At 32.0% G+C, this 12500-nt stretch overlaps 1 protein-coding gene across 1 annotated transcript in view; it reads right to left on the bottom strand.

Moving 5' to 3' along the window:
- The window catches only part of LOC133650229 (prospero homeobox protein 1-like), a 110747-nt gene that overhangs the window by 50997 nt on the left and 47250 nt on the right, over positions 1–12500 (bottom strand). The window contains exon 2 of the mRNA XM_062047275.1: positions 3730–3837. Coding sequence (XP_061903259.1) covers positions 3730–3837 — 108 coding nt within the window. The remainder of the gene's footprint in view (positions 1–3729; positions 3838–12500) is intronic.

Below are 12500 nucleotides of genomic sequence, written 5' to 3' on the forward strand. Positions count from 1 at the left end.
GGGAATGTGTGCCATTTTTTTTTTTCAAACGAAAACCTAAGGCCTTATGAACATAAATAATATAATCAGAGATGAGTGAAAGTAAGCTGATTAAGGGAAATGATCCCCTGTCAGCACGTAATATGGTGAAGTCCTCCTGCAAAACCTTGTAGTAAGTCAGAACATATTGTGTTTACTCCTTATCCCGACTGCACTTTAGGTTAGTTTTCTAAAAACAATAATACAATATGTTAAGGTGATGTCTACACTAAGCCGGATAACCCCTTAAACGAATGAGAGTTTGTGTCCGAACCCATCAAATGTAAAAATATACCACAAATCACATGCTTTCTATGGGAAATTGCATCATTCAGATCCTCTGCAAGCCATGTGAAGGCCAAAAGTAAATCCACTCATATATTTTTGTGTATATTCCATGATATTACAACTACACTCTCAGCCCAGTCATGTTACCTAAATGTATTTGCCAAATAAATGCCTACAAAACTCACTCTTGTTACCTTTAGTCCTGAAATGGGGCCCATACAGTGCAGGATGGAACAGTGTGTGCATTATTGTGGTTGTTTTAAACATATCATATGTGGTTGTATCCCTTGTGTGTGTGTGTGTGTGTGTGTTTATGGTTAATGGTCTATCGGTCTCGGTGGCACACACACACATGAGCAGCAGGTGAGCTTAGCAACCTTGTGTTTGCCTAGCAACCCGATGTCCTGGCGACCCTTGTTGCTATGGCAGCCATGGAGGATGTGGCACTGCCTCGAGGAAGTGGTCACGGCAGATATGAGCCACGGGGCAGCTGGTGTGTGTTTGTGTGTGTGTGTGTGTGGTGTGTGTGTGTGTGTGTGTGTCATTCGAATGCGGCGTCCCGGATCCAGCCGTATGCTCCATTGCAACAAATCACATCGCAGCCTGTAAAACCAAAACAATCAGCACCTTTGTTTTAAAGCTGCCCGTTGTGTTGTTGTCATTTGTTGTCATGGTGCCCCCCCCCCCCTCTCCACACCCCCCTGCCGACCCCCGGCCCTCCCACTACCCACTACCCACTACACTCCCTGTCACTTTCCCAGAGAGCCCTGGCCCACAAATAACAAGACAAATTGTTTCTTTTTGTAAACTTTCGTATTATTCCGTCGTTTAAAGTCCGAGCCGCTTCTAATTGTCAAGCAGTGAAAGTGAAAGTGTTGTGTGTGTGTGTGTGTGTGTGTGTGTGTGTGTGTGTGTGTGTTTTGAGTCACAATGGCATGGAGGGAATGCCATTGTGTTCAAAAACAAGAAAAAAAAAATTACAAAAATTAGGGGTATTTTACGGAGCTCTAAAGCAGGGATCACCAACGCGGTGCCCGCGGGCACCAGGTAGCCCGTAAGGACCAGATGAGTAGCCCGCTGGCCTGTTCTAAAAATAGCTCAAATAGCAGCACTTACCAGTGAGCTGCCTCTATTTTTTAAATTGTATTTATTTACTAGCAAGCTGGTCTCGCTTTGCCCGACATTTTTAATTCTAAGAGAGACAAAACTCAAATAGAATTTGAAAATCCAAGGAAATATTATACAGACTTGGTCTTCACTTGTTTAAATAAATTCATTATTTTTTTTACTTTACTTCCTATAACTTTCAGAAAGACAATTTTAGAGAAAAAATACAACCTTAAAAATGATTTTAGGATTTTTAAACACATATACCTTTTTACCTTTTAAATTCCTTCCTCTTCTTTCCTGACAATTTAAATCAATGTTCAAGTAAATGTATTTTTTCCATTGTAAAGAATAATAAATAAATTTTAATTTAATTGTTCATTTTAGCTTCTGTTTTTTTCGACAAAGAATATTTGTGAAATATTTCTTCAAACTTATTATTATTAAATTCAAAAAAATTATTCTGGAAAATCTAGAAAATCTGTAGAATTAAATTTAAATCTTATTTCAAAGTCTTTTGAATTTCTTTTAAATTTTTTGTCCTGGAAAATCTAGAAGAAATAATGATTTGTCTTTGTTAGAAATATAGCTTGGTCCAATTTGTTATATATTCTAACAAAGTGTAGATTGGATTTTAACCTATTTAAAACATGTCATCAAAATTCTAAAATTAATCTTAATCAGGAAAAATTACTAATGATGTTCCATAAATTATTTTTTTGATTTTTTTCTAAAAGATTCAAATTAGCTAGTTTCTCTCTTCTTTTTTTCGGTTGAATTTTGAATTTTAAAGAGTCAAAATTGAAGATAAACTATGTTTCAAAATGTAATTGTCATTTTTTTTCGTGTTTTCTCCTCTTTTAAAACCGTTCAATTAAGTGCAAATATCATAATTATTAATAATAACATAGAGTTAAAGGTAAATTGAGCAAATTGGCTATTTCTGGAAATGTATCTAAGTGTGTATCAAACTGGTAGCCCTTCGCATTAATCAGTACCCAAGAAGTAGCTCTTGGTTTCAAAAAGGTTGGTGACCCCTGCCCTAAAGAGACATGGGGGGGAATTTTTTTTAAATAATTTTAATTTAAAAAAAAAAAATTTTTAGACATGTATATCTTGTCTAAAAAAAAAATTTAAAAAAATTTATAAATGTTTTATTTTATTTTTGTTAGACATGTATCTCGTGCGCAAGAGAAACTATCTCGTGTGCAAGACAAACTTTCTCTTGCACACGAGATAGTTTCTCGTGCGCATGAGATACATGTCTAAAAAAAAAAAAAAAAAATTACAACATTTTTAAAAAATGTTTTAAACTTTATAAAAAGTTTCTCGTGCGCACGAGATACTGTACATGTCAAAAAAAATAAATACAAAATAAAATAAAATTATTTAAAAAAATGTTTCCCCATGTCCCTTTAGGGGCTCCGTAGTATTTTATTTGAACTAAGCAAAATTATCTGCCAATAGAACAAGAAAATTCAGCTTGTCAAGACTTTCCAAAACAAGTAAAATTAGCTAACCTCAATAAACCCAAAAACACCTTAAAATAAGTATATTCTCACTAATAACAAGTGCACTTTTCTTGGTAGAAAAACAAAAAGAGACCTTTTTGGTCAATATGTTGAAAAATATTCTTAAAATAAATAAATCCTAGTGCCATTATCTTGACATAATGATATGCATACATCACAATCTTTTTTTTCATGCTTGAAATAAGAAATGATTACTTTAAAAAAGTAGTTTTATACTTGTGAGTGTTGATGACACAGCTTTGCAACAGTTGATATTCTAGTTTCAAGCATGTTTTACTCAATATAGGTCATCAAATCTCAGCAACAAGCTGTAATATCTTACTGACATCATTTAGGACCAAAACCCTTAAAACAAGTAAAACACTCTAACATAAAATCTGCTTAGTGAGAAGAATGATCTTATCAGACAGAAAATAAGCAAATATCACCCTTATTTGAGATGTTTAATCTTACTTAGATTTCAGTTTTTGCAGTGTGAAACATGCTACAAACCCCGCCCCCCTCGGACCCCCATACCATCATGCACCCACAACTGCCCACTGCAGGCCTGATTAAGGCCAGAAATTCTAATTATGCTCCAAAGATGTGACAGACTGGAGCACCCATCTGCGACACACACCCGTTCACGCACAACAAACACACACAAGCAACAAAACACATGATGGAATAATTCAGCATCATTTACCCACAAACCTCACACAAGCCTATTTTTTCATGAGCGACTGTTTTTTGTTTGGGGGTAAAACTCTTACGTGAAAAAAGCAAGAAAGGCGCGAGACCTCACCTTGACGTCGGAGAAGAACATTTTGAGCATGTTGGAGGAGGGGTAGCGAGTGAAGAAGAACATGAGCTTGGCCTTCTTCAGGTGGTTGGGCGACAAACCCTCTTGGATCTGGAGAGAGACGGTTAAGGCGCCAACATGTACGACAACTACACATAACCGTAGGGTTCATTGGGTTACGGCAAACATAGCTAGAATCATTATCATACTCATTATTACTGTATACTTATTTGTAAGCAGGATTAAAACAAAATTACAGGACTTATTTAGTTCAGGTAAAAAAAAAAAAGAGACAATAGTAAAAGTGGTATACCTCAAATTTCATAGGATTCGGTTTTTTATGTTTCAGTTCTCGACAAAAAATATTTGTATACTGTCTCGTTTATAATATATACTGTATATCAGATGATTACCGTAATTTCCGGACTATAAACCGCTACTTTTTCCCCTCGTTCTGGTCCCTGCGGCTTATACAAGGGTGCGGCTTATATACGGCCTGTTCTTCTCCGACACGGACGAAGAGGATTTCGGTGGTTTTAGTACGCAGGAGGAAGACGATGACACAATGATTAAAGACTGACTTTTCATATACCGGTAGGCTGGTTATTTTGATAACGTACAGGCGAGCACTTTGTATTACTTTGCACCGTTGTATTATTTGTACTCTGCACGAATGCTGTTCGCCATGTCAAAGATGTGAAAGTTTGATTGAATGATTGAAAGATTTATAGTTAATAAATGGGACGCTTTGCGTTCCCAAACAGTCATCTCTGTCCCGACAATCCCCTCCGTGGTAGCAGGAACCCCTATATACTACGCTAATTACACATCAAAACCCTGCGGCTTATAGTCGGGTGCGGCTTATATATGGAGCAATCTGTATTTTCCCCTAAATTTGGCTGGTGCGGCTTATAGTCAGGTGCGGCATAGTCCGGAAATTACGGTAATCACAAAAAATCATTCGCATTAATCGTGAACGGACCGTTTGACCGTACGTGTTATTTGACCTTAACCGCTACACAGTCAGTGATCAGATCAATACAACGTACAAGCCTGGAAGAACTTTAGATACAACTAATACCAAGTCGTGTGCAAAGAAATGGCATGGATTCATGTAAAAAAAAATTATAAACACATTCTTGGATGACATTGTGACAATAACGTTGCATTTGTGTACAAATATTGTGGTCTTTACTTGAGCAAAATTGAATTATGCAAGTGAGTAATCACGTGTGATTAATCCTGATTAATCCAAATTCCAAAATGTGATTAATCTGATTTTAAAAAATATATAATTTGCCACCCTACCTATCTATCCATTTATATATATATATATATATATATATATATATATATATATATATATATATATATATATATATATATATATATATATATATATATATATATATATATATATATATATATATATATATATATATATATATATATATGGTAAGACTTTATTTTAAGGTACACCTATTCACCATTAATTAGTTGCTTATTAACATGCAAATTAGTAACATACTGGCTCTTAATTAGTCATTATTAAGTACTTATTAATGCTTTATTCTGCATGGCTTTATTATACAAGCAGTAAGTCATTAACTAAGTCTTCCCTAACCCTAACCCCAACTCCAACCCTAACCCTGACCCCAACCCTAACCCTAACCCCAACCCCAACCCCAACCCTAACCCCAACCCTAAACCTATGTTAATAAGCAACTAATTAATGGTGAATATGTTCCCCATATATATATATATATATATATATATATATATATACATATATATATATATATATATATATATATATATATATATATATATATATATATATATATATATATATATATATATATATATATATATATATATATATATATATATATATATATATATGTATATATATATATATATATATATATATATTAACATAGGTTTAGGGTTGGGGTTAGGGTTGGGGTTGGGGTTAGGGTTAGGGTTGGGGTCAGGGTTATGTATATATATATATATATATATATATATATATATATATATATATATATATATATATATATATATATATATATATATATATATATACATAAAACACAGAAGCTATATCATCCCTACAAGCCTGTTTTGCTTGTAGGGATGATATAGCCTCTGTATTTTTTCCTGACCTAACATATATTCTGTTCTATCCCGGTTCCGAGCACTGTGTAACGGATAAACCACAGAAACCTTGACTATATATATATATATATATATATATATATATATATATATATATATATATATATATATATATATATATATATATATATATATATATATATATATATATATATATATATGTAAGGGATGTCAAAGTATATATATATATGTTATATATATATATATATATATATATATATATATATATATATATATATATATATATATATATGTAAGGGATGTCAAAGTTAACGCTTTAACTCAATTAAAATTTAAAACATTCACTACAATTAATTGCGATAATCAAAATACAGAAGTGTGGTTAATCTGATTAAAACACATTATTGTTGCTGTGCTGTCAAACAATCACTTATTCAAATTAATCAGATTATAAACACTTGTGCATTTTGATTAAACATAGTAAATGACTTATTAACTAGAAGAGGCAATTCCTGAAGGAAAACTGTGTGAATGATCCAATGCTGAAATTGAAGTGAAATGCTGACAGGTTGTAGTATGAATGTAATGTAAGAATAGTTTGTATGTTGGAATGGTTTGAATGTTGAAGAGCTGACGCTGAACTGAAATGCTAATGGAATGTAGGATGAATGTAGAAATGGTTTGAATGTTGAAATCGTTTAAACGCTGAAATGGTTTGAATGTTGGAATGGTTTAAACGTTGAAGAGTTTGAATTTCCAGGAAAACGGGAATTTGGTTTGGAACTTGGGGAAGTGTTAGTTTGAATGTCCAGGATGAGTGAAATGTGTTAATGTTACAATGGTTTGAATAGGTTGAAAAATGTGGGAATTATGCAACTTGGAAACATTTCCCATTCATTTCAGTTGGAACTTCCTGTAAATTTGGGAATTTGGGGAAAAGCGGTATTTTTTGGGAAATGATTCGGACCATGAATGATCTAAATGAGCTGAATTGGTTGGTGTTGGAATTGTTTAAATCGGTCAAGAAATGTTGAATTAACAACAGTTTTTAATTGAGAAATTCCTGGAATTTCGGGAAAACCGGGAATTTTTCTAGTTCCTTAAACAACTTGTTTTTTGTTCTGACTAAGACAAATGTTTTGTCAGTGGAACAGTTGAAATTGGTTGAAAAATGTGGGAGGAGTATGTCGCCAGAAAAAAGGTAAAACCAGGAATTCTAGAAAATCCTGGAATTTTTTTTTTTACCTGGAAAAATGGTAGTTTGAATTTCCCAAATGGTGGAATGTGTTGAAGGTGGGAATGGTTTGAACTGTTTGAAAAATGTGGAAATGGCGACAGTTTTAAAAGTGGCCAGTTCATTTTGAATGGGAAAAATGTCCGGGAAAACCTGGAATTTGGGGAATTTTTGCAATTATTCAAGCTGAAGCCAGCGATTACCGAATAGGCTGAACAGTTTCAAGTTGAAACGGTTTGAATCGGGTGAAAAATGCGGAAGGTAGAGCGCCGCCAAAATCTGGAGAATAAGAAGAAAAACCATATGTGTGCTTTGGAGCTTTCACACGATTATTAATCTAATGAGTTAAAGCGTTGACTTTGACATCCCATTTTCTTTTTGCATGTTTGTGCGTCTAGAACGGTTCTACATTATTTCTTATAGGTATATTGCTCGTATCGTTTGATTCAGTTTTCGTTGGACCTTTTGGAATGGCGTAGAACCGAAAACTTTTGTACCACTTGAATGGTTTCTTTTTTTATGTGTATTTAATTGAAACATGACACATATGTTGCAGACACATTATTGACTATTATTGGTTCTACTAAGATACTTTGTTTGCTTTACTGACAGTGTTTGTGACACAACTGCAGCTTCGGATCACATTCCACAGTCGTGTGCGCTTCGTTGTGTCTAAAGAAGTAAAATAATAGAATTTGGTTGCCGTGTGTGTGTGTGTGTGTGTGTTTGTTTACTTGTGTGTATATGCCCGCGTGAAACAACAGCTGTGCCCCACCACTCTGCCATTTTGCCACCACATTAACAGCCCTGTAATCTATCAGTGAAGATGAGGCAATCAATGGCACCCCCTGCAAGGTCAATTAGCGTACACACACACACACACACACGCACACACACTCACACTCTTGTATTTGTCACCTTCTCGAGACATCCGAATAATGCCTACCTCTTTAGGGCCACCTTTTTTAGATGTTTAAAGATTTGTATTTACAACATTAATAATATACACATACTATGCCAATATAAAAAAAATCTTGTGAAAAATTAGTTTGGAATTTCACAAGAAAAAGGTCACAATTTCACAAGAAAAACTTAGAATTTTGGCAGTGTTATAATGAAATGTGTCATTTTACTCAGCGCAAGTCAAAATTTCACAAGAAAAACTGAACATTTGTGCAATATTATGATAAAAGTTGGAATTTTACTCAACAACAGTCGCAATTTTACAAGAAAAGCTCAACATGTTGGCAATTTTATGAAAAGAGTCGTAATTTTAATAAACAGAAAGTCACAACTTTATAAGAAAGCTTTAAAATGTTGGCAATATTATAATAATGTTCGGAAATTTACTTGGCAAAATTATGACGAAAGTCATAATTTTACTCAAAAAATGTCACTGTTTTACGATAAATTTTGGCAATTTTATGAAAAGAGTCGTAATTTTACTCGACAGAAAGTCACAATTTTATAAGAAAACTTTAAAAATGTTGGCAATATTATAATAATGCTCGGAATTTTACTCTGAAAAATTATGACGAAAGTTATAATTTTACTCAAAAAAAGTCACTGTTTTACAATACATTTTGGCAATTTTATGAAAAGAGTCGTAATTTTACTCAACAGAAAGTCACAATTTTATAAGAAAACTTTAAAAATGTTGGCAATATTATAATAATGCTCGGAATTTTACTCGGCAAAATTATGACAAAAGTCATAATTTTACTCAAATAATTTTTTTTTACAAGAACAACAAAAACTTTGGCAATATTGTGATACAAGTCAGAATTGTATTTCACAAATGTCACCATTTTTCTTTAAAAAGTAATAATTTTAATTTAAAAAAGTAATAATTTTAAATAAAAAAAAGTAATAATTTTAAATAAAAAAGTAATAATTGTAAATAAAAAAAAGTAATAATTTTAAATAAAATAAATAATAATTTTACATAAGAGGAAAAAATGCAGTATTGCAGAAACAGAAATAATATGAGGAATTGTGAGAAAAAGACTGCTTTTAGTTCGAAAAAATGTGTTTTAAACTTTTTGTTGGTAATTTGTTTTTAATCTTCATTATTTACTTCAAGTTATTACAGTATGTCTCTATATACAGTACATATTTATTTATTTTTTAAATAAATGTTGGCCAAAGCGCGTGTATTTCAATTTTTTACACACACTTGTTATTTCATATGTTGACCAGAGGGGGAGCACTTTTAAAACCGACACACAGCCAATGTGAAAAATCCCTTCTTTTTGGGACCACCCTAATTTTGATAGATTTCACCACCAGGGGTGCAAATGAGACATTCTCTATTAGATGCGATGGTATTGGGACCATGATTTATGTCCTAACTTGTTCACTGGTACTCATATGGAAAGTACTTTTCCTTGTTGATGTCTCAAGAAGGGTATAAATACAAGAACACGCACACACACACACACACACACACACACACACACACACACACACACACACATACACACACACACACACACACACACACACACACACACACACACACACTCTTGTACGTATTACCTTCTCGAGACCTCCGAATAATGCCTACCTCTTTAGGACCACCTTTTTTAGATATATAAAGATTTGTGTTTACAAAATTAATAATATATACATACTATGCAAATATGAAAAAATCCTGTTGTGAAAAATGAGTTGGAATTTCACAATAAAAATGTCACAATTTCACAAGAAAAACTTACAATTTTGGCAGTATTATAATAAAAGTTGTCATTTTATTCAGCGCAAGTCAAAAGTTTACAAGAAAAACTGAACATTTGTGCAATATTATGATAAAAGTTGGAATTTTACTCAACAACAGTCGCAATTTTACAAGAAAAGCTTAACATTTTGGCAATTTTATGAAAAGAGTCGTAATTTTACTCGTCAGAAAGTCACAATTTTATAAGGAAACTTTAAAATGTTGGCAATATTATAATAATGTTCGGAATTTTACTCGGCAAAATTATGAAGAAAGTCATAATTTTACTCAAAAAATGTCACTGTTTTACGATAAATTTTGGCAATTTTATGAAAAGAGTCGTAATTTTACTCAACAGAAAGTCACAATTTTATAAGAAAACTTTAAAAATGTTGGCAATATTATAATAATGCTCGGAATTGTACTCTGCAAAATTATGACAAAAGTCATAATTTTACTCAAATAATTTTTTTTACAAGAACAACAAAAGCTTTGGCAATATTGCGATACAAGTCAGAATTGTAATTGACAAATGTCACCATTTTGCTTTAAAAAGTAATAATTTTAATTTAAAAAAGTAATAATTTTAAATAAAAAAAAGTAATAATTTTAAATAAAAAAGTAATAATTTTAAATAAAAAAAAGTAATAATTTTAAATAAAATAAATAATAATTTTACATAAGAGGAAAAAATGCAGTATTGCAGACACAGAAATAATATGAGAAATTGTGAGAAAAAGACTGCTTTTAGTTCCAAAAAATGTGTATTAAACTTTTTGTTGGTAATTTGTTTTTAATCTTCATTATTTACTTCAAGTTATTACAGTATGTCTCTATATACAGTACATATTTATTTATTTTTTAAATAAATGTTGGCCAAAGCGCGTGTATTTCAATTTTTTACACACACTTGTTATTTCATATGTTGACCAGAGGGGGAGCACTTTTAAAACCGACACACAGCCAATGTGAAAAATCCCTCCTTTTTGGGACCACCCTAATTTTGATAGATTTCACCACCAGGGGTGCAAATGAGACATTATCTATTAGATGCAATGGTTTTCCCTATTAGGACCATGATTTATGTCCTAACTTGTTCACCGGTCCTCATATGGAAGCTACTTGTGCTTGTTGATGTCTCAAGAAGGGTAGAAATACAAGAACACACGCACACACACACACACACACACACTCACACACACATTCTTGTATGTGTTACCTTCTCGAGACCTCTGAATAATGCCTACTCTTAAGGACCGCCTTTTTTAGATATATTAAGATTTGTGTTTACAACATTAATAATATATACAAACTATGCCAATATAAAAAAAATCTCGTTGTTAAAAATGAGTTGGAATTTCACAAGAAAAAGGTCACAATTTCTCAAGAAAAACTTTGAATTTTGGCAGTATTATAATACAAGTCGTCATTTTACTCAGCGCAAGTCAAAATGTTACAAGAAAAACTGAACATGTGTGCAATGTTATAATAAAAGTTGGAAATTTACTCAACAACAGTCGCAATTTTACAAGAAAAGCTTAACATGTTGGCAATTTTATGAAAAGAGTTGTAATTTTACTCGACAAAAAGTCACAATTTTATAAAAACACTTTAAAATGTTGGCAATATTATAATAATGTTCGGAATTTGACTCAGAAAAATTATTACAAAAGTTTCATAATTTTACTCAAAAAATGTCACTGTTTTAAAAGAACAACAAAAACATTGGCAATAATGTGATGAATGTCACCATTTTGCTTTAAAAAGTAATCATTTTAAATACAAAAAACTAATAATTTTCAATTAAAAAAGTAATAATTTTAAATCAAAAAATTAATAATTTTAAATAAAAAGTTATAATTTTAAATAAAAAAAGGAATAATTTTTAATTAAAAAAAGTAAAAATTTTAACAAAAAAAAGTAATAATTTTAAATAAAAAAAGTAATAATTTTAAATATAAAAGTAATATTTTTTAATAAAAAAAACTAATAATTTCACATAAGGGAAAAACATGCAGTATTACAGAATCAGAAATAATATGAGAAATTGTGAGAAAAAGACTGCTTTTAGTTCCAAAAAATGTGTTTTGAATTTTTTGTTGGTAATTGGTTTTTAATCTTCATTATTTACTTCAAGTTATTACAGTATGTCACTATATACAGTAATATAAATTATTTTTTTTAATACATTTTGGCCAAAGCGGGCGCACTTCAATTTCTTACCCACACTTGTTATTTCATATGTTGACCAGAGGGGGAGCACTTTTAAAACCGACCCACAGCCAATGTGAAAAATCCCTCCTTTTTGGGACCACCCTAATTTTGATTAGATTTCACCACCGGGGGTGCAAATTGATTGATTGATTGAAACTTGCATGAGTAGATTGCACAGTACAGTACATATTCCGTACAATTGGCCACTAAATGGTAACACCCCAATAAGTTTTTCAACTTGTTTACGATAATCGATTCATGGTAGAGACATTCTCTATTAGATGCAATGGTTTTCCGTATCGGGACCAGGATTTATGTCCCAATACGGTCCTCATATGGAAGGTAATTGTCCTTGTTGATGTCTCAACAAGGGTAGAAATACAAAAACACACACACACACACACACACACACACACACACACCAGGGGCCCAATATAACTGGAAAGAGAGGCTAGAAGAACGTGTAGTATG

Source organism: Entelurus aequoreus, linkage group LG01 (genome assembly GCF_033978785.1).
Source record: "Entelurus aequoreus isolate RoL-2023_Sb linkage group LG01, RoL_Eaeq_v1.1, whole genome shotgun sequence".
Taxonomy (NCBI): domain Eukaryota; kingdom Metazoa; phylum Chordata; class Actinopteri; order Syngnathiformes; family Syngnathidae; genus Entelurus; species Entelurus aequoreus.